This window comes from Monocercomonoides exilis (genome assembly GCF_001643675.1).
Source record: "Monocercomonoides exilis strain PA203 chromosome Unknown scaffold12-1864167, whole genome shotgun sequence".
Taxonomy (NCBI): domain Eukaryota; phylum Preaxostyla; order Oxymonadida; family Polymastigidae; genus Monocercomonoides; species Monocercomonoides exilis.
This window is the reverse complement of record NW_027150557.1, coordinates 942,293-964,567: the sequence shown is the minus strand read 5'-3', so window position 1 is coordinate 964,567 and position 22,275 is coordinate 942,293. Positions and strand designations below refer to the sequence as shown.

Here is a 22,275-nt window from a genome sequence, read left to right as displayed (position 1 = left end):
TTGATTTCCAGCTACAATTGTTGAAAAATCATCTAATATTGCATTATCCGACTGTATCTCTTCTCCTAATTCTTTGCCCATATTTTTCATTTCTTTGCAAAGCCCAAATATATTGTCAATAAGTTCATCTTGAATGATTGCATGGTTTTCATCGTTTTTTGAATTCGATGGAAGTAAACTTGTTCTTTTTCTCATATTATCGGAAAAATCCGTAGAAGATGATGAATCACGTTCCATTTTATTAAGGCTTCACGTTGTTACAATAAATAATATTCATCAGAGTGATTGCAAAAAAAATTCCGAGCGAAAAACACACAAAACATAAAAATGAGTTTTAAGTTATTATTTGAATTTACATCATAAATAATGATAATTTTATGAGCATAATATGTTGCAAACCTCTGAACTTGTCGTTTAAAGGAGAAATTAAAATTTTTTGATCACAACCATTTACTGTTTCAAAAGTTCAAATTGTCACTTTGAATTCAATGGCATCGACTGAACAACCTGAAACAAAGAAACAAAATTCGGATAATCAGTCAAATGTTGTTGTTTGTGTAAGGTTTGAATGTGCTTGTTCAATTATTCAAAAGGCCATTTCATATTTTGACAATTAAAAAATTTAAAAAATTGCACATGATAAAAATTGAATTTCAACAAACGAAAACAAAATATATTTTAGAACACGACCTTTAAATAAGCATGAAAGAGAGCATTACCAAACTGTAGTTAGAACGATTGAGCCAAATTTGATTATTTTTGATCCAGCAGATGTGCCTCAAATTGAGCGGGGAGGTGCAGGAATGCCAAGACGTTGCTTGGACATGAGCTATGCATTTGATCATGTATTTGATGAGCAAGCGTCACAACAAGAGGTTTATGAGGCATCTTCAAAACATTTGATACCTGCCCTTCTCTCAGGGTTTAATTGCTGTGTCTTTGCATATGGAGCAACAGGTTATTTAAATATACACATTTATTTATTTTATTTTTATTTTGATGTTTGATGAAAAAACTTTTTTTGATCAACATTTGTTTCAGGTGCTGGCAAAACTCACACCATGCTTGGATCAGACGATAATCCTGGAGTTATGTTCAGAATGATGAGAGATCTTTTTGATGCGTTGAAGAAGAATGAGCTTGAAAGACAGTATAAAGTATCTCTCACTTACATCGAAGTTTATAACGAAGTCATTCGAGATCTTCTATCATCATCCTCAACATCTTCGATAAATCGCCAACAACCAACATCATCCAAATCCCAAATGCCTTCTTTAACAGCGTCTCTTTTCGGAAAAAACATGATGGAGCAGCAGCGAGGCAAGAAGTCTTCTGGTCCAGGGCTGGAGCTGAGAGAAGATCCAAGCCTGGGGATGCAAGTAAGTGGAGTGTCTGTACACCATCCCACTTCTCCTGAAGATGTGATGCAGCTTTTGAGAAAAGGAAGCACAAACAGAGCAGCCGCTGCAACAGATGCTAACGCGGTCTCTTCACGTTCGCATGCTGTGCTCCAAGTTGTGCTGGAGTCAGCAGAAAGAACGGCTGGAGTTGGTGGAAGAGTGACAACTGGAAAGCTTTCTCTCATTGATTTGGCTGGCTCAGAAAGAGCTGCAGCAACTCAAAACAGAGGAGCAAGAATGAGGGAAGGAGCAAGCATCAATAAATCGTTGCTGGCGCTGGGCAATTGCATCAACGCATTGAGCGAAGGGAAGAAAGGCGCATATATTCCATTCAGAGATAGCAAGCTCACCCGTTTGCTGAAAGATTCATTGGGAGGCAATGCGAAGACAGTAATGATTGCAAACATATCATCGTCTGCGCTATCTTATGAGGACACACACAACACGCTCAAATATGCGAATCGAGCCAAAAACATCCGAGTTACTGCCACGCAGCACACGCGCTCTGTTGAGCATCACATCAGCCAGTACACAAACATCATTGAATCGTTGAGACTTGAAGTTGCAGAACTGAAAGCGAAGTTGCATCGTGGTGAAAGCATCGACTCCGACAGAATGGCGGAAGAGACAGAGAAGGCGCTGTTTGAGCAGAGCAAAACAGAACTGGAAATTCTATTTAAGAAGCGCATTACAACAGCACAGCGGCTAATGCAGCTGAAGACAGGGTCAGCAAATGCAACACTACTCATCAACAGAAAGATGGCAGAGATAAGACGATGGCACCGTGTTCACCAAGGCGAAGCACTGCCTCTTCCGATTTGTGCTCTGAAGAGAGAAATTCGAGGGCTCGAGCAGACGCAAGAGATCAACAACCGCCATCAGTTGGAGGCTGCAGATGAGATACAAGCGATGGAAGGGAAGATGCTCGCAGTGATGAAGAAAACAACAGATACAATTCATTCGGCTGAGAGGCTTTCGCATCTGCAACAGATGATTAAAACACACGAACTTGAGCTTGCACAGATGGAGTCTGATCAGCACATTCAGGAACAGAATAACGAGATTGTGGATCTAATTGAAACAACAAATAACGTTAGAGAAGACATCACCCGGATAGCACAAGTGATTGACGTGCTGTTCAACCTGATTGAAGAATCAGGGAATGCGGATGAATATGCGGTGGCAGAATACAATGCTGGCAAATGGCTATGCCTTGACTATCTCAACAAAGATAATAGTCATATCAAACAGCTCCTGAACAGTTCGTTGGATAAGTCTGCACTTGCAACTGATCTTCAACAATCGCAGCAACAACAACCACAACAACCACAACAACAGGCGTGGGAAAGCACTCAGCCAAATCTGGCAGAAGTTCCAAAAGATCAGATTCTGAATAAACTGCAACAGTCAAACAACGAAGAGCCAGTTGAAGAGTTTCCAGACACAACATCTGCTCTTGTGTCACTTGTGACGGGTGCAGCAAAGCTTTGCACTTCTCCATTAAACAAAGTTAATTCAAACCACTTAAATGAAGTCAACAATGGAAATACAACGGCAAATAAAGAACAAAACGAGTCAGCTGCTCAAGATCTAAATAAGCCAGCGATACAAACGCCAAGTCGAGCGCTGTTAAGCACGCGAGGCAATGACATTCTCTGCACTCCGCTTTCCACTCACAAAATATTCTCGTCTGATCGATCTGTTCCGCAGTCATCCCATCGTTCCTTGTTTGCATCCATCCGCCAAACGTCACTGGCTCCTGGCTCACCTCTTTCTGCTTTCATTATTCCACAAACTCCTTCTTCACGTTCACTTCAAAGAAAAGCTGCTTCTTTGTCTGTTTCGTCAGTTTCGTCACCAACCACAGCTTCTTCTTCTCCGCTTTCAGCCTCATCTGAGAGAATTCGAGCAGCTCTTTCAAAAATGTCACCTCTTTCTCATTCACCAGCACTCAATACAGAGAATTCAGGGAATGAATCGAATGAAGAATCAAATGCTTTCATTCCTCCTTCAAGGTTTATTCCACCAACACCACGACGCTCGTTGATCGAAGTGAAAGATGTTACAACCGATGAAGAATTACACCCTGATAATCATTTGGAGAAGGAGAAAACAGAAAATAATGGAGCAACAGTAGAAAACAATCCAAACGAAGAAAGCAAGCCTGAACATTCAGAAGAGAACAACGCCAATGAAGAGAGCAACGAAACAGATCAGATTGATATTATTAACGAGGCTCTTATGGGAGCTGATGACGGAGAAATCACAATTTTAGATGCAGGAGATGATTTGCCAGGCGATGGCTTCTCCTCTTCTCTGTCTGTTTCGTCAAACAATTCTTCATATGCTTCACAAAACAAGCTCAACCAGAACAAAATAATTTCACTATCTCAACGGGCATATCCAGACTCGTACAAATATTCAGCAGCTTCAGTACTGAGAGGAAATTCAAAGGCGAAAGCGACAGCTAAGAAAGTGCTTCAAAGAGTGTCTTCTACATCTGCATTGTCAGGAGTGAGCAATAAAACTCGGCAAGCAGTTGGACTCCAAAAGGGGAAAGTGAACAATTACAAATCCACACTTCGTCCATCTACGTCTTCAAGCCATCTTTCTCTGTTCACAACACAAGAGAAGGACAAATTGAGAGCGAGACTCGATCTGAAGCCTCAGCCACTCAAAAACCAGGGCTCTTATTCGAAGCAAGCGCAACGACACAGAGAAATCTCCATGTCTTCCACCACATCCTCATCTTCATCATTGACATCCACCTCCTCTTTATTGTCATCATCATCATCATCATCATCATCATCTTCTTCTTCTTCTTTAAATTCTTCAAATAATTCACTATCACAACCATCACACCCAACAGCTTTTCTCTCACTTATCAACCAAGCTCCCTCTGCTCCACATCCCTCAATTCCATCTCGTTCAGTGCCCAGCTATCTCCGCCCAACCCTCTCCACTTTTGCACATCAAAATTCAGCTCTTCAACATCTTTCAGTTACATCTGCTTCTTCTGCTCCATCAACAGCTTCCTCAATATTAGCATCCTATTCAATCTCTGCTTCCTCTCCATCACTTTCACTGAACGATCCTCTCACAGCCACCAATCCTTCTTCTTCTTCAGCTTCAGCTTCTTCAATGTTTATTAGATCTTCTGCAGTTCACACAACAACAGCCAACGGAACAGCTCCAGCAAACTATGCGTCTATCCATCAAAAGAGGCACGCTGCTCAAGCAAAACAAAACACGGAAAGCTCAATTCTTTCGCCTTCATCTTCATCTTCAGATGAAACAAATACTTTTCCTTCGTTTTCTGTAGATGCTTCACAGTCAACGTTGACAAGCACATCTGTGTTGTCTGACACTTGTGGAAATTCTTCAGTTAAGCTAGCAGAAACAAAAGAAAGCAAATCGATTGACGAACTAAAGGAGAAATTTGATCAACTACAAGCAGAAATTCAGGAGCACGAAAAAAAGCATCAGGAAAAATTGAACGCGACTTTGCAATAATTGTTTGTTTTTTTGGCAATTCTTTGGTGGTTTTTTGCACTTTCAAGTAAATAACAGCTCAAAATAAGGAATGAGTAATAATTTGGGATTTCCTAAAGCAAATCAAATCCAATTATTTTCCCCTGCAGTTAACAAACTTTGTGATTGCTTTTTACATGTCGAATTTGTGAAGAGCATTAGTTAATTTTTGTCTTTGTGAAGCTTGTCTAATAAATTTTTGATTTTCTTTTATTATTTTATCATTTCTTACTTCAAATATTTAAAAATAAAATAAAATCAGCACTTTCATATATTTTGTACAAAAAAGAATAACCAGAAAAGACAAAAATTTGATCATCCCCACAATTAAGTTAACAGTTTTCTGGTTTGTTGTTGACTTTTTTTATTTCTCATTAAGAAAATATAAAAATCTATTTTAAGTGCAGTTTAGTTTATAGAATAACATATTTAGTAAAATATGTTGGAATCTACTTACGCAAACGCTGCTGTTGCGATGGATTCAAGTCGCATTAGAACTTTTTGCATTTTGGCACATGTGGACCATGGAAAAACGACTCTTGTTGATCTTTTGATATCGTCAAATGGAATTATATCCAATAAAATTGCTGGAACACTTCGATATATGGATAGCCGCAAAGATGAGCAAGAGAGAGGGATAACGATGAAATCTTCATCAATTTCTTTGCTATCCAAAAATTCTCGTGCGACAAACGATTTGTTATATCTTATAAATGTTGTTGATAGTCCTGGTCATGTTGATTTTACAAGTGAAGTCGGAGCTGCTGTAAAGTTAGCTGATGGAGCTATCATAGTTGTAGATGCAGTTGAAGGAGTCTGCGTTCAAACGCATGCAGTTCTTCTCCAAGCTTATAGGGAAAAATTGCCATGTATTCTTCTTATAAATAAAATTGATCGTCTAATTCTCGAATTGAAATTGAGCGCTGAAGAAGCTGCCAAACAATTAGAAAAAATTGTGGAGCAGTGCAATTCAATCATTGCGTCATTTCTTCGAGAAGATAAATCTTCCACAGAAGAAGAGAATAAAGCATCATCCTCCTCGGAATCTGCTTCGACTGATTCATCCAGTTCTTCAGCTTCCAGTTCTTCATCATCTTCCTCTCCAAATGCAATTATAAACTCTTCCGCGTGGGATATAGACGAAACCGAAGAATCTAAGTTTTATTTTGATCCTCCCAAAGGGAACGTGCTTTTTGGTTCGGCAGTTGATGGCTGGTGCTTCGATATTCCTTATTTCTCTTCGTTCTATTCGAACTTGCTTACGAAAGGGCAGAAGCCACCAATGTTTTTCGCGCAGGTTATGTGGGGCGAGTATTACCTGCGATCGATGGCAAAGAGGATAATTGTGAATGCCTCCCGCGCGACAGAGCAAGAACGATCAAGCGGACGCACTTTGTTTGCTCAGTGGTGCCTGCAGCCCATTTGGGATGTGTATCATGCGATTAATGACAGAGACGAGGAAAAACTGGGGAAGATTATCACAAAATTGGGACTGAATCTGACTGAGAAGGAATGGAAGAGAACAGGAAATGCTGCAGCGAACGAGAAAAGCGCTTCTTATGAAAGCGAAAAATTTGACGGTCGGAAAGATTCAAAGAGTTATGATTACGGAAAGGGAAAAGGCAAAGGCAAAGGGCAAGAGAAAGAGAAAGAGAAAGACTTCAAAGGCAAAGACAGCAAGCCGTCCTTCTCTGCGTCGTATCTGGACAACTATGCGAAGATGCCTACGTCCGACGACAGGGCGCTGCACAAGCTGTTTATGTCGCGGTGGCTGCCTTTGGTGACGTATGTAATGGACGGCGTGATTGACCAGTTCCCACCGCCGCCTCAGTCGCAGCACTCGCGCATCCTGCGCCTGTGGTCGTCGGCTGCAGCGCTGAATGGGAAGCAGATGGAGGCGCTGCTTGGAGAAGACAAAGAAGGAGATAATAATGGTCAGGATGAAGGGAAGGAGAAAGAAGTAGAAAAGAAGAGTGAGAAGGAAAAAGAGACAGAAACGACTGGAAATGAATGTACTGCCATTTCCAAGCAAAGCAAAACAGCAGAAGACGCGTTTTCATCGTCTATTTTGCTGTCTGCGCAGGCAGAGCTGTTCAAAGGGATCAGAGAATGCGACCCAAATGCGCCGCTTGTGGTGAGCGTGTCGAAGCTGTTTGTGGGCGACAGAGATGTGGATGTGGACATCAGGCAGAAGGAGTTCAAGCCAGACGAAAGAGAAGTGAGGAGGAGAGGAGAGGAGAGAATGAAGAAGAGGAAGACGGAGGAGGAAAAGAAAGGTGATGGCTCTGAAGCAACAGATGAGTCATCATCATCATCTTCTTCTTCTTCTGCATCCTCTTCCTCTTCTTCTTCTGCTGCTTCATCTTCCTCAAGCTCAAAAGGATCCTACTCTGTTCTAGATCCATTGGCCATGCAATCTGCTTCCTCAAACATTGATCGCTTTATCGCTTTTGCTCGTATTCTGTCTGGAACATTGCGAACCGGAGATGAAGTGTGCATATTGAGGAACACGTACAATCCAACAGTGGCAGACGAAGAGAGGATGAGGAGGAAGATACAGAGGAGGAAAAAGAGACAGGAAATGAGCAAGTTGAAGAGCGGAGAAGGGAAAGAAGGCGAATGTGATAAGAATGAAAATGACGTTGTTGATGAAAAAGAGGAGGAGAGAGAAAAAATTGAGGAGATGCTGAAGAAGAAAGTGCATGTAGAGAAAGTGGCAGGAATCTTTGTGCTGATGGGGAAGCAGCTTGTTGCTGTGGACAAAGTTAAAGCAGGAATGGTCTGCGGAATTGCTGGAATATGTATGCTGCCTATTAGAAATTTTCATTGGATTCTTATTTGGAGATGATATTTGAATGTGTTTTGAGAAATTTTCAAATGTCAAATTCTATTAGAAAAAATTTAATTTTTATGTCTTTATATATATCTTTATATTATTTATTTATTTATTTATTTATTTATTTATTTATTTATTTATTTATTTATTTATTTATTTATTTATTTATTTATTTATTTATTTATTTATTTATTTTTTTATTTATTTATTTATTTATTTATTTATTTATTTATTTATTTATTTATTTATTTATTTATTTATTTATTTATTTATTTATTTATTTATTTATTTATTTATTTATTTATTTATTTATTTATTTATTTATTTATTTATTTATTTATTTATTTATTTATTTATTTATTTATTTATTTATTTATTTATTTATTTATTTATTTATTTATTTATTTATTTATTTATTTATTTATTTATTTATTTATTTATTTATTTATTTATTTATTTATTTATTTATTTATTTATTTATTTATTTATTTATTTATTTATTTATTTATTTATTTTGTTTTGAACACGAATATTCATAATTCTTTTCTAATCTTTTATTTCCAATTTAATTTTTTTTTATTCTCATATTTTATTCACTCATTCTATCTTTCTCTTTCTTCCTTTCTTCCTTTCTCTCTCCTCCCCTCCTCCATTCAGCCCAACACATCCACAAGACCTGCACATTATCCTCCACCCCTTTCTGCCCCGCACTGTTTCCCCAGAGCATTCCGCAGCCCATCCTCAAAGTGGCTGTGGAAGTGTCCTCTGTCTCAGACGTGGTTGTGCTTGAAGAAGGGCTCCGATTGCTGCAGAGAGCAGACCCAGCTGTGCAAGTGGTGATGGAAGGACGCACGTTCAGGGAGTTTGATGATGAAGACAGCGATTCAGAGGAGGAAGAGGAAGGAGTAGCAGGAGTAGCAGGAGAAGAAGGAGAAGAAGAAGGAGAGGAAGAAGGAGGAGAAGGAGCCAATTCCAGTGCGATATCCCGCCGCACCCCGAAAAAGGACACTGTTGAGGCGTTTTTGTCATCTTCCTCTGCTGTCTCTGCTTTGCGATCAACATCCATGTTAGGCCAGCAGTACTTCATCTGCTGCTGTGGGGAAGTGCATTTAGAGCAGTGTGTGGAAGACCTGAAGGAAAGATATGCCCCTTCGCTGGCTGAGACGCTGACTGTCTCTGAGCCAATCGTGTCGTTCAAAGAAACTATTCTCAACTGGCCCCCGAAGAAAGATAACCCGCCGCCGCCGCTGCTGCCAGCGATTGTGCAGTCATTGGAGAAAGAGAAAGAAGAACTGGAGAGGATTGAGAAGGAGAAGAGAGAGAGGGAGAAGGAGAAGGAGAGGCTGGAGAAGGAGAAAGAAGAGAGAGAGAAAAAGATGCTGGGATATACGGTGATTGTTACTAATGCTCCAGCACAGGCAACATCACCAAGTTCGAATCCTTCTTCTTCTTCTTCTTCTTCTTCCTCATCTTCATCTTCTGCTTCCTCTTCCTCTTCCTCTTCATCATCATCTTCTTCATCCTCGTCGACTCCAATCCTTTCTGTTCCTGCTGTTGGCCCTTCAGTCAACTCAGCAGCAGCAGCATTTCTTGCATCATTGGATGATGATGATGATGACCTGCCAATTTCATTACCAGCAAAGGGGAAAGCAACATCTGATTCTTCTGCTCCAGGACACGTATTCTCCCCAACCAATTCAATTGCTTCTTCAATCACTTCTTCAATTGCTCCTGGGTCATCATCATCTTCTTCATCTTCTTCTTCTTCTTCTTCAGCAAACCAACAACCTGCACAAAATGTCCTTCCATCCACATTATATCGTGTGGAGCGTTCCACTCCCAATAAAGCCATTCGGATATCGCTGTGGGTAGCTGCTCTTCCGTGGGAGGCTGTGGATGAGATAGACAAGTACGACAAAGCAGAAGAAATGGTGAGTGATGAGAGGGCGATGAAGAAAGTGTCGGGGCTTTTGATTGGAGAAGGAGAGGACGAGAGGGAGATATGGCTGAAGAAGAACCAGGAGAAGGAGAGGGAGAGAGAGCTGGAGAAGGAAAGAGAGAGAGAAAGAGAAGAGAAGGAGAAAGAGAAAGAGAAAGAGAAAAAGCAGAAGAAAGATAAAGATGGTCAGAAGCCGAAGAAAGGAAATCAACCACAAAAAGGCAAGAAACAAGAAGGCAGCAAAAACAAACCAGGACAAAGTTCATCATCATCTTCTTCTTCCTCATCATCTTCCTCTTCTTCATCTTCATCTTCCTCTTCCTCTTCAAGCGATCAAATCGACCAATCTTCATTTGCAGCTCGCCGGCAGCATCTCTTCTGGGCGCGTAACATCGGCAACATCTGGTCATTTGGCCCAGCAGGCGCTGTCAGCAACTGTCTTGTGAATCGATTGGACAAAGAGCAATTTCCAGCATTTAGCAGCGTGATGAGCAAAGAGATTATAGCAGAAGCAGCGAAGGAAGGAGAGGCGAAGCAAAAAGAAGTGGAAGAGCTGAAGAAGAAGATCAAAGACCAGAGAGAGAAGGAGGCGAAGGAGAAAGGGAAGCAGAAAGACAGTGAAGCCAATAAAACAACCGCTAAACGAGGAGGAGCAGGAGGAAGTTGCAGTAGCAGCACCGATGGCAAAGCAGCAGCAGCCGAAGAAGAAGAGCCCAGGAGAGCAGGAGCTCCAGCATCACACCCTTATCCGTATCGTCTCACCCCTTCGACGGCTAATGCGCTTGTGGCTGGCTTCCACCTGGCGTGTTGTGAAGGTCCTCTGTGTGAAGAGCCGCTGGGCGGTGTGCTTGTCTGTTTGGACGGAATATGGACAAATGAGGCTCCTAATACTTCTTCTTCTTCTGCTTCTTCTTCTTCCTCTTCTTCCACTTCCACTGCAATGATATTTGATCCATATGGCCCTGTGACTGGGCAGCTGATGTCGACAATGAGGGAAGCTGTGAGAGAGGCGCTGGATGCGTCGTGCTTGAGACTGGTGGAGGCAATGTTCAAATGCGATGTGCAAACAACTGGTTTGAATGAAAATAATTATTTTTAAATAAATGTGAAAAAAAAATAATTTTTTTCTTTTTTTCTTTTTTTCTTTTTTTTTCTTTTTTTCTTTTTTTTTCTTTTTTCTTTTTCTTTTCTTTTTTCTTTTTCTTTTCTTTTTCTTTTTTCTTTCTTTCTTTCTTTCTTTCTTTCTTTCTTTCTTTCTTTTTTTTTTTTTTTTTTTTTTGGCTTTATTCATTTCAATATTGTATTGTTTTTTTCTCTCTATCTTTCTAACTTTCACTTTCTCTTTCTCTTTCTCTCTCAGAATCCCAAATGGGCACCGTCTATTCTGTCCTCTCCCGCCGTCGTGCCATCTTTGTCTCAGACACTGTCTCTGATTCCTCTCACTTATACACCATCCAAGCCTATCTCCCCGCTTCCTCCACTTTTGGCCTCACACACGACCTGCACGATGCCACCTCTGGCGTGGCGTCTGCACAGATCTCGTTCCATCACTGGAGCCCCATCTTGATTGATCCATATCGTATCCCCACACAGGAGGAGATAGAGGCACTGGGAGAAGGGGAGTTGCGTTCTGTTCCGAATGTGGCAAGAGATTTTGTGAATAGCATTAGGAAAAGAAAGGTTTGAATTGCTAAATAAAGAGAATATTATTTATTGGATTTTTTTTTGTGATTTTTTAATGATATTTAAATGATGTTTATTCAAATTTTAGGGTCTTCCATTGAAAGAAAAAATTGTTGAAGATGCTGAAAAACAAAAGTTCATGTCAAATGCGTAAGAGCCATTAATCATTGATTTATTGCTAAATCAGAAAAAGACATATCACAGCATTAATCTAAATTATAGAATTTATGTTTATTTAAACAATGAAAGGATATTTATCACTCCAATCAATCCAAAAATAAATAATTATAAGATCTAATCCCACTTGCTAAGTTGTTTTTCACAATTTTTCACAGTTAAAGAAAGAGCTCATGTTTGTTGCTGCAGGATACCCCTCAATATATTCTTTAAATGATAATGAAACTCCAATCCAAGTTGAAGCAAGTCCGAAAGGAGATTCATTTGCAATTTTGACTGCAACAACTATTTCTCTCTGGTCAAGCGGATCTCAACGTGAGCTCATGGCATGCACAAAAAGGCACTTAGAGGATGTGCAAAAACTAGGTGAAAACGTTGCGTTAACGTGGGACGACGATGGGCGATTTATTGCAGTTCTTGTTTGTTGATTTTTCTAAAACTAGCTTCTTTTAATCAATCATGAAACATTTCATGCTTCAATTTTCAGACTTCAAAAGGCAATGTTGACCAGTATCTTTTACACCCTAAAAGAGATCCAAATGTGACAACTTTGTTCCGTCATCCTCTTGAAGGCAAATACGAGGAGAAGCCACCACAACAGGAAACAAAGAAGACATTATGGAACATCTTATTTGATTATCCTTCTAAAGATAAAGTTGTTTTCAAAAATGATATTCAAAGAGAGCTTGGATTTCTGTTATCAATTGTGTACAGAACGCAAATATCCTCTGCAAGCTGTGTATCTGGAACAACTGAAGGAATTCTTGTTGGTCATAAAGATTCTCTTGCAATGTCATTCATAAGGTGGAATTCTTCTTCTGAAAGCCTTCTCATTGATTTGTCAATATCACTAAATACAGCCAAAGTTTTTAATAATCAACGCTCTGATGAGAAGCTTGGAATAAAGTGCATAACAAGCAACATCTTTTTAAATGTATGTGCAGTCATCACCACAACGGGATGGACGTTTTTGCTTCCACTGGACGAGATCATCAACCCACATGACTTGTCTTCCACATCAAGCACAAAAGCCAATTCTTCAGCAACCGACAAAAAAATTGAAAAATCAAGACCTCAATGCATTGCAATTCCACTGTTAACAACAGAAGAAATGGATTATTTGGAAAAAGAAGCAGAAAATGTGGAGCAATCCCTGGATATCAGCTTCTCGCCCCGTCACACAGCCATCGCCCTGTCATCTTCCTTATCTCGTGCTGCGGTCGGCACAGAAACAGGGGCAGTGCATCTGTTTGCGCTGACAGACTGGCAAAGATACATCGTGTGGTTTGGCGAAGGCGACGATTCGCTCATCTCCTCCGCGATTGGGCCGCTGAAGTGCCCGCTGCTGTTCACTTTCCTTCCTCATTTCATTCGCTCTATCATCACTGACGACCTATCGCTTTCACAGACATCACAACACAGCTCCATTCGTTCTTTGTCTTTCTCATCCACTCGCTCCTCTTCTTCACTGATGCGGCTGACAACTCCGTTCCTTCTTTGCGCTGAGCCAAACCTGTCAATCCCGTCTGCTTCGTCGGCTATTGGTGAGTTGGGAGTCACTTCTTCTCTTTCAATACAACAACAACAGCAGCAGAAGCAGCAACCGTCACAATCAGCATCATCCAATGCATCAAACCCAGAAAGTGCTTCAACTTCTCAATCCTCACAGCCAACTTCCTCTAACCCCACAGACAAGACAGAGCAATCTCCACAAGCACCTCCAGTCATCGGAACAGCCAACGTGCCTTTCTTTGTGTTTCCATCTGCCATTCCGTTTCAAACGCTCCATCCGCTCAACGGTGGCGTTGGCTGCGGTGTTTGCCTGGCAGCTGGATTTGACTGCGGAAGAGGCGTTCTTGTTTGGGACGGAGATGGCTGCTCTCGTCTCTGCTCCGCTTTGGATGCGACAGACACGTCTGAAGAACAGGAATCTTGCACTGAATCTTCTTCTGCATCTTCTTCATCCTCTGCATCCTCTGCATCTTCTTCCTCTTCCTCTTCCTCTTCCGCTTCTCTTTCTTCTCTGTCAGGCTGTGAGAATGCCACCGTCACGTCTGTCTGCTGGACTGACTCATACGGCTCGCTCATCATCGTCTCTGATGCTCCTCGGCTGAAAGGCTGCTTCGCCGAAGTCCGCGGGCTCTGGTCAAACAACGCCTCTCCACATTTGCCGCGCGACTTCACCATTCTGTTTGACTCATCGCGAATCGTCATCGCTGCAGCTAAGCTCCACCAAAGGCCTTCATTCACAACAGCTCCTTTGCAACTACAGGACACTTCTGCACATGACAAACAACAAACGATGAGTGGGCAATTCACAGAAGACAGCGACGCACTGCGCCTTTCTGATCTCTCTGAGCAGCTTCAGAACCAGCTAGAGTCGATATTCATCCCCCGGTCTCTCCTCTTCTCTCTCAAACGCATCCGCATCGTTGCGCCATCTCCGTCGCTGCGACAGATCGCAGTTGCTGGTGACATCGGCCTCTGCATCTACTCATTACTCCCCATTGTGGGAGCAGTTCCTTCTCCTTTCTTTTCTTCAGCTGAGTCTGTTTCTCTGTCTCCGTCGATGCACACCGACTGGCGAAACGGCCGCTGGGTCGTTCTGGCAGCACTCGAGCGCACGAAGATTGTGTGTGCTGACTGGCTGGCAGATTCTGTGCTTATCGTCGTCACTTACACGCCCAATGCTGCTCAAACAGCTCCACTCCCTCCTTCATCACAGCAGGCACCTCCGCCGCCTCCACCTCCGCCGACCGGATTTGCACCAAAGGCAGACCGCGACAGAGAGAAGACGGCAGAGTACAGGCTGCTCATCTTCTACACGCCTCTCTTCCTCACAAAGAAGGCGCTGCTGACACCTGCTCAGCATGAAAACGTCCAGCCATTGCAGCAATCACAATCGCAATCACAATCACAGGGACAGCCAGACGCTTCTGCCACAGCCTTCTCTTCTTCGAAGTCTGCCCCACGCCCAGCGTCTGTCTATCCTCCACTGCGCTTGCCATCAACAGTGCTGCATCAGGTCGAGCTGGCACTTCCACAGCAGACGCCGCCACTTTCACTGTCGATGTGCGAAAACGGACGCCATTTCTCTATTCTCTCCTTTGCATACCCTCAGAACATCCTCACCACGTATTTCCTGACTGTCGCTGCTAATCCACACACGTTGGACTTCCTGGGCTTTGATCTGCATACAGTCACACCTCCTCCTCTGCTGCCTGCCATTGCCACATCTTCTTCTTTCCACTCGTCTCCTTCGTCGCTTCCAGACCTCACACACCGCCGTGTCAACAGAACAACAACCAATTCAGAAGACAGCTTCTCACTTTCGATTGGAGAGCACCAGTTCTCGCCGATCATTGCTGCTGTGCCACTTGATCCAAACATCACGCCAGTTCCCCTGCAGAAGAAGACACTCGCTGCTCAGGCGAAAATCGCAGCAGCGCAGACAGCAAGCGCAAATGCTTCTTCTTCTTCTTCTGCATCTGCTTCAAAGACGGCTTCATCTTCATCGTCTGCTGCTAACGCTGACGCTGCTGCTCCTGCTACACAGAACACGAAATCTTCTTCTCCTGCATCGGCTTCATCTTCTGCATCATCAGCAACATCTCAACAAAATGCGCAAAAGAATCCATCACAACCAGAAAACCAACCAAACTCAGCACTCCAAGTCAGCAAGACCAATGAGCCAGAGCCTCTTGCTGTGCTGAAGCAGCCGCACATCTATCTTGTGCAGCGACGAGACTCGTCTCTGACGCTTTTGAGTGTTCTGTCTGGAGAAGAAGTCCTTCTCAGCCACTCAGCCACAAGATATGTGCTGAAGGGCGTGCAGCTCTGGGCGATTGAGACACCGCAGGAAGGGTGGCAGAGGAAGAGGCAAAGGGATAATCATGAGAAAGGTGAAGAAAAGGAAGAAGAAGAAAAAGAAAGTGATAATAATAAATCATCAATTGAGAAAGCTAATTCTCCAATTCAACCAGAAAACAGTCTGTCTGCAAGAGAAGGACGGGTGCTTCTCTGGATGATCTCGAAGACTCTGCAGCAGTCGGCAGAGCAAGTGATATTTGACCAGCACTCTTCACACGAAATGGCATCACACGGAATCGCGCCTCTTTCGTTCACTCGCACGTCTCCTCTGCTTGTGGGTGTGGAGTGGATGGCAGGGAAACCTCATTGCTTTGAAGGGGCTAAGTCTATTTCGTCAGACAAAAGCGCTGAAAGAAATGCTTCATCATCATCATCATCATCATCAGAAATGGAAGATAAAAAAACAGAGGAAAAAACTTTATCTTCTTCCAGTTCAGATTTGGAGCTGACCTGCTCTGCTCGTTCTGCGCTCATCCGCCCTCAGCTGATGCAGCTGCACTCCCACCAGCTTCTGCACATGCTCCTCCACCACGCGCTCCTCTATGCCGTGCAAGACCAGCAGTCCTCTGCACTCGAGCAGCGCATTTCGATTGCGGTGTCGCTGTGCACACAGAACAGCGCACACAGCTGGGGCAGAGCGGCCTCCTTCACCTCAGCCCGCGATTCGCGCGAGCGTCTTCTCTCGAAGATCATCGCAGACACCGAGGCGAACGGGGAGTGGGAGAAAGCTGCTTCCCCTGCGTTTCCAGTTCCGGTGAAAGGGTCGCAGTGGCAGAAAAGGCTGACAATATGCGACTGCTTGCTGTTCCTCACCCGCTTTTCTGATTGGCAGGCTGTTGTGATATCGACGCTGCGGACGCACCCGCAGGCGTCTTGGCGCAAGTTCTTCTCGGCTTTTGCGGATTGTGTGAGTGTGTCGCCGGCTTTGTCGAGTGCTGTTCCATTCTTTGAAAATGAAAAGCGAAAGGACTTTTCATCTTCCACTTCACATCCTTCTGCACAGTCTCTGTGCGAGTATTTTAAGCAGCTTATTTCTGATTCATCTTCATCAACATCTTCTTCTTCTTCTTCTTCCTCAATTCGTGGGCTCTCAGCTATCGTTTTGATAGCCTTGCTTCATTCAGACATAGACACTGTATGCAACAGCATCCGCTTCTTCGACGAGTTATATGGCTTTGAGCAATGTGCTTCAAAGATTGCGATTGAGCTGATGCCTGTTTGTGCTGCCCTCAACTCCATTCAGCTGATTCCTTCGCTTTGCAGCTATGTTCTCAGGCGAAGCGGAGTGTGGGTTGAAGGGAAAGAATCTGAACAGAGAAAGAAGAACAAGGTTGTCTGGCATTTTGCCGAGGCAACTCTCAAAGGAAAAGCAAAAGAGTTCAAAGAAAGCGGAGAATTTGCTGACCATCCACACAAGGAGCAGATAGAGGTTTGACAACTTTTCATATTTTTTCATTTTTATTTTCATTTTTATTTTTATTACAATTTTTCTCATATTTGAATCAAATAATTGATTGTGATTCTGCTTTCACAAGATTGTTGTCAAATGCTTATTGTCTGTTGGAAGTGTTGCAGAGACCCTTCACTCTTCTGGTAATTTAAAGATGCTTCATTCTCTTGTTAAAGTTCTTCCTTTCTCTTTTGACTGTCTTCTCGACTTGCTCAAAGAAGATAAGCCATCAAGCAAAAAGTCTAAAAAAAATCGTTGATCATATTTGAGTATTAAAGAAGAGCTTTGTTTTGTTGCTGGCTCATTTCATATCACAATTTTTTTCTTATTTATTTTGGGGGAAAACAATAAAATAATAGCTTATAATTTATCAAAGTTGAAATGTTTTTAAGTAACAACATCTTCTGCCTTCACTGAATGTTTTAATGGAATAACAGATTTTTTGTCTCTATCTCGAGATAATGCAAGCCTCATATCTATTTAAAATAAGTCATGGAAATGGCAATTGTTAACTTTAATAAAAAAAAAATGTGATAGTATTTCTCAAACCATATGCATCTTCACCTTCAGCATAATACCCAATAATATGCCGATAAACAATATATCCAAGGCTTTCGTACATTCCAATTCCTGCTCTATTGGATACGCGAACATATAAATCAACAAAATTCCCTCCGTTTCTTTAAAAAAATATTTTTTTAGATAAACAATTTAAATGATTTGTTAACAAACAATTCACTGATATCTCTGGCATATTTCATCAATTTTTCTCCTAATCCCATTCTTCTGTAAAACGGACTCACGCTAATTGCTGTGACATGTCCATGCCATTGGTCAACTTCCCCTTCAACTTTACCAAGATCTTTATAAATTTTTCAAAAATTAATTTCCCCAAAACAAGCGTCAAGGCAAATTTTATAATTCATACGATATCCAACAATATTTCCCCACGCATTTTCTTCAACAATACATATATCTGGCCAGCGCCCCAAATGCTCTAAATAAAACTTTATGTTGTACTGAAAAATGAAAATGATTTCGAATTTTTTTAATAAATACAAAAAACATTTTCCGTGTATTGATCAAGATTTATCATATTAACGTTAAATAAATCCAGTGGAGTAAATAAACGAGTTATTGTCATTTTGATCTTTTTATTATGGTAAATTAACCTTAATAGTTAACAAAAATTTTAGAAACACAAATTGCATCATGGACGCTGTTCATCGAGTTTGTGAGAATTGTTCGAAAAAGTATGTTGCATGATTTTTAATGTAATTTAAATATATCCATACAAAATTTTGCAAAATGTCCAGACGGCTGAAATACGACGGGTAAATTTTCTTTTTTTTGATCACTTCACTTATTCGATTAATTGTTAATTTTCTCAATTGCATCACATAAATACAATTGTTTTAAACATTTTCCTGTATTTGTATATAGAAATGCGCCGTGTAATCACTGCTTATCAAAACAACTTCAATGCAGCAATATTAATTTAACCAATACTCAAAAAGATTCTCGTTTGAAATAATCATTAAGATATGTTTATTAATTAGTATTGGGTTTAGTGAAGAAAGAATTATTAGAGTGTATTATTGTCCAAAACGAGATATTTTCAGAGGAAATGCGTTTTAAACTTCAAACAGATCTCCAAAATATGAGGGGAAATTTTCATGAAAAGACAAATGATGTTTGCTTTCTATATATATATTTTTTTGTTGTTATTAATTTGTTTCACGTTTCTTTTTAAACAGGCAACATCGAAAATGGAAGTATTTTTGACGCAGGAAGATGCTATGAAAAAAGAAGGAGGAATTGAACTTTTTCTTTCTGATATGGCAAAAGAGGTTTGTAAAATTTACATGATTTTCAATATTTTCGTTTTCATATCGTCTTTAACAAAATGATCTTTAACAAATAAGACAACATCGAATGGAAGATGTGTTTATCTTTCATGTATTTTGGGTGTAAATTTTGACGAAGAGTTATATGACCGATTTAAAAATAGTGGAGGAGTGCTTCTCATTGAAAAATGGTTATTTACAAGGACAGCAACATTAATTTTATCAATCTACGCTGTTATAAAACTTATTTTGCCTTATTTAAGCGCAGACGAAAAGAAAACACTCGACAAAGGAGTGCGCCGCGGATTAAAATTTGAAGATATGTCCGTTCGTGAAGCATCAAAGAAGCTTTCCGCTGCTCTTCAGCCTCAACCTCCAGAAGACTCTCGTCAACTTCAGAATTCTTCTGCTTCTTCCTCTCAATCAGCTTCTGTGCAGCCAGAATATGATTCAGCGTTGCCTCAAGACTTGGACCTACCACTTTCATTGCTTCCAATTCAAGCAATACGCCAGCAGCAGCAGCAGCATGGCAATCCTTCATCAGCTCAAACTGCGAATCAAGGATTATCATCTTTATTTTCTGCCTCTCCTTATTTACCACCAGCCTTGCAAGTATCCAAGACACCACAGCCTGGAGCACGACTTCCCTTTCCGGGTGTGGCAACGTCTTCTCCAATTCCAACAGTGATTGGAGCTCCGCTGTCAAAACGACCTGCTTTGATATTCCCGTACAATGCAGGCAAATCTGCCTCGTTGGATAACAGAGGAGGAGAATACGATGACTTGCTGTCGCCCGAAGCCATTTCGAACACCCAGCTGAATGTGTGGATGACGCAGCTGCCGGAGTGGGTGCAGCGCGGGAAGGAGGACGAGCTGAAGACGGCGCAGGATGCAGTTGCGCAGCGAGCATCGCAAAATGGAAGGATGAAGGCACGCATCATTGGGCAGCCAGTGACGTGCATGGTGCTCTATCGCGCGAACCCGTTTGCGATATCGCCATACATGCAGATCAACGGCAGCTGGGAGGCTGAAGAGGAAGAAGAAGAAGGCGAGAACGAATATGAGAGTGACAGAAGCGAAGGCTCCGATCGATACAACAAAAGGATGGGAATGAGAGAAGACGATGAATTTGTGGGTGAAGAGAAAGTACCAATGTCTCCGCAGATGGAGTCCCAGAGGAAGAAGATGAGCGCCCTGGCACTTGATGCCCAGCAGCTGAGCCTGGCGACACGCAGATTCAAGCCAGTCTATTTGACAGACGAAGACACAAGAAAACACCACGGCTCGCATTCTGGTCCTGCGTCGTATGCAGCAGACGGGAGGCGGCTGCTGACTGAAGAAGATATCAAAAGCGGATTTACGCTTGCTCCGTACAGTTCCCCGCCAGTTATTGAGTACTCACTCGAAGCGCTGAAGGAGGCGTCACGTATCACTGGATTCAACTCAGACTTTCCTGCTCGTCCTCCACCGCAGACGCCGTTCTATCACGAAATGACAGAAAGAAACAAGAAGGTGCTTGGGGAGTACTACATTGGGTCAAACAAGGCACCGTCGACTCCGGCCGAGCCGAAGGATCGGCAGAACAGCGAGGATAACGATGAGGATTATGGAGAGGCAAGAGGTGAGATGGATGAAGACGGATACTCAATTTCTGGGCGACGCAGAAGAGGAGGATACGATGGTGTGGAAAAGAGGAGACGAGAAGACTTGGAAAGGCCTATTTATTCGAATGATTTGTATGACGACGAGAGGTCTTCGCCAGACATCAAGGACTCCACAGCAGACATGATCAAAGCACTCGAAAGGCGAAGGCTGGCACAAAGACAGAAAGACCTTTCTGTTCCACGAATTCCATATGTCCCGCCGCCTCCCTGGCAAGGAGTTCCACCCAGCAACTCTTACGGCAGCTCACCTCAGTCAGCGACTCATACTCCTGATTCCTACAATTCATATTCTGCCAAGGATGCAGCATCCAAGCTTGGATTGTTTCAGACACTGGCCAGCGGCTTTCCACGAAGTTTTCCTCAAAAGTATCCTCAGCCACAGCCTCAACTTCAGCTTCCACCACAACCACTACCGCCGCAGCAGCCAGTGTTACCTTTACTCCCACAGCCTGTAAAACCCGATCCTCTATCTCTTCTACCTCCTGAAGTGAAAGAGGTGATAGATTCGCTAGACCCGTCTTTTCGCTCAGTCCTTTTATCCAACCCAGATGCGCTTCAGCAGGTGCTTATTCTTCAGTTCCCGCACCTCAAGCCATATTTTGACCAACACGAGCAGCGACAGAGAGAGGCTGCGCAGCAAAGGTATTCACAGTTTCCTTCTCCTTCATTCCAGCAGAGCAATCAGAGACAGCAGATATCACAGGAAACTCGATCGAAGCTTGAGGCTTTTCTGAGGCCGTATACACCACCTGATAAAGAACCATCTATTGAAGCAGAAGAATACATTCAGCTTCCGCCTACTCCTCCGCTTAAGCAGACTCCTCCAGTTAACACCTGGCGCCCGCGTTCTCGTTCGAGAAGCAATTCACCGCCTCTTCCTTCTCGTTCCGGCCGCTCGTATCCTTCTCCTTCATTTTCTTCTTCGCGAAGCCCGTCCAGTTTGCCACCTTCTCCTTATTCAGCAGGTGACCGCTCGATGCGTCCAGACAGCTATTCCTCTCCTCGCCAGCAGTCACCGCCACAGCCAATAAGACAGAGAACAGCAGAAGAGATTGAAGATGAGAAGCGGTGGGAGTATGAGCAGCTGATGGAGAAGCAGCGGCTGAAGGAGAGGATTGAGCAGGAGAGGATGCTGGGCGAGCGGACAAAGGCCAACAAGTTCGACAGGACACACCGAACAGGCACGACTGAGCCGATTGCTCGTTTGGGAGAAAAACCGCTTGTGGATTCGGTGAGGGCACAGAGTGGGGTGCTGGATGCAGCAGAGAAAGAACTTGACTGGAAGAGCAAGCTGGCATTGGAGTATGGGATTGTGTTGGGCGACGATGGAAGAGCAAAGAATGTTGGGTCTGATCCGGCTTCTTTAGCGTCTTTGACTTCGTCCATTTTATCATCATCTTCATCATCTCCTTCTTCTACCACTACTTCAACTTCTTCGACAGACATATCATCTGCTTCCTTATTTTACCCTTCGAAAAGCAGCTCACCAAATCAACTGTATTCCATTCCTTCCAGTTCTTATTCTTCCCCAGACTCTGATTATCAGCAGGACGCTTCGCATTCATATTCTTCGTTTTCTTCTTCCTCTTCCTCTTCCTCCTCCTCTTCTTCTTCTTCTTATCGAAATCGAGGATTATCCTACCCTTCACAGTCACAATATGGTCGCTTTCCGTCGAGTCGCAATGTTAAGTCTGGAGGTCAGTACAAAACTATCCCTTGCAAATTCTACAACACGCCTGAGGGATGCAAAATGGGCGATCGCTGCACTTTCTTGCATCCGGGAGACACGAAGCGTTGATTGACTCTTGATGTCAGTTCATATCACTTTAATGTTTGAAAGTCTATTTGTGTACTTTTTGTTTCACATTATCTGTTAAA

General features: G+C 42.5%; 5 protein-coding genes across 5 annotated transcripts; 4 read left to right on the top strand and 1 right to left on the bottom strand.

Moving 5' to 3' along the window:
- Positions 1–488: 488 nt before the first annotated feature.
- On the top strand, positions 489–5,195 carry MONOS_6777 (kinesin 8A; the record flags this gene model as incomplete). Its single annotated transcript, XM_067877037.1, has 3 exons — positions 489–562; positions 683–957; positions 1,042–5,195. The coding sequence occupies 3 exons, from the start codon at positions 489–491 to the stop codon at positions 4,911–4,913; spliced, it is 4,221 nt and encodes a 1,406-aa protein (XP_067731222.1). The 3' UTR covers positions 4,914–5,195.
- Positions 5,196–5,256: 61 nt separating this feature from the next.
- On the top strand, positions 5,257–11,694 carry MONOS_6778 (putative Elongation factor Tu GTP-binding domain-containing protein 1). Its single transcript, XM_067877038.1, has 5 exons — positions 5,257–5,277; positions 5,334–7,732; positions 8,425–10,779; positions 11,067–11,386; positions 11,478–11,694. The coding sequence occupies exons 2-5, from the start codon at positions 5,371–5,373 to the stop codon at positions 11,541–11,543; spliced, it is 5,103 nt and encodes a 1,700-aa protein (XP_067731221.1). The 5' UTR covers positions 5,257–5,277; positions 5,334–5,370; the 3' UTR covers positions 11,544–11,694.
- Positions 11,695–17,255, top strand: MONOS_6779 (uncharacterized protein). Its single transcript, XM_067877039.1, has 3 exons — positions 11,695–11,985; positions 12,054–16,865; positions 16,972–17,255. The coding sequence occupies exons 1-3, from the start codon at positions 11,740–11,742 to the stop codon at positions 17,143–17,145; spliced, it is 5,232 nt and encodes a 1,743-aa protein (XP_067731220.1). The 5' UTR covers positions 11,695–11,739; the 3' UTR covers positions 17,146–17,255.
- On the bottom strand, positions 17,151–18,042 carry MONOS_6780 (putative N-alpha-acetyltransferase 20). Its single transcript, XM_067877041.1, has 5 exons — positions 17,953–18,042; positions 17,815–17,905; positions 17,619–17,748; positions 17,436–17,566; positions 17,151–17,362 (listed from the first exon to the last, which is right to left on the bottom strand). Exons 1-5 carry the CDS (start codon positions 18,028–18,030, stop codon positions 17,274–17,276), a joined length of 519 nt encoding a protein of 172 aa, XP_067731219.1. The 5' UTR covers positions 18,031–18,042; the 3' UTR covers positions 17,151–17,273.
- Positions 18,043–18,546: 504 nt separating this feature from the next.
- On the top strand, positions 18,547–22,195 carry MONOS_6781 (uncharacterized protein; the record flags this gene model as incomplete). Its single annotated transcript, XM_067877042.1, has 3 exons — positions 18,547–18,579; positions 18,644–18,736; positions 18,812–22,195. The coding sequence occupies 3 exons, from the start codon at positions 18,547–18,549 to the stop codon at positions 22,193–22,195; spliced, it is 3,510 nt and encodes a 1,169-aa protein (XP_067731218.1).
- Between the last annotated feature and the right edge of the window lie 80 nt (positions 22,196–22,275).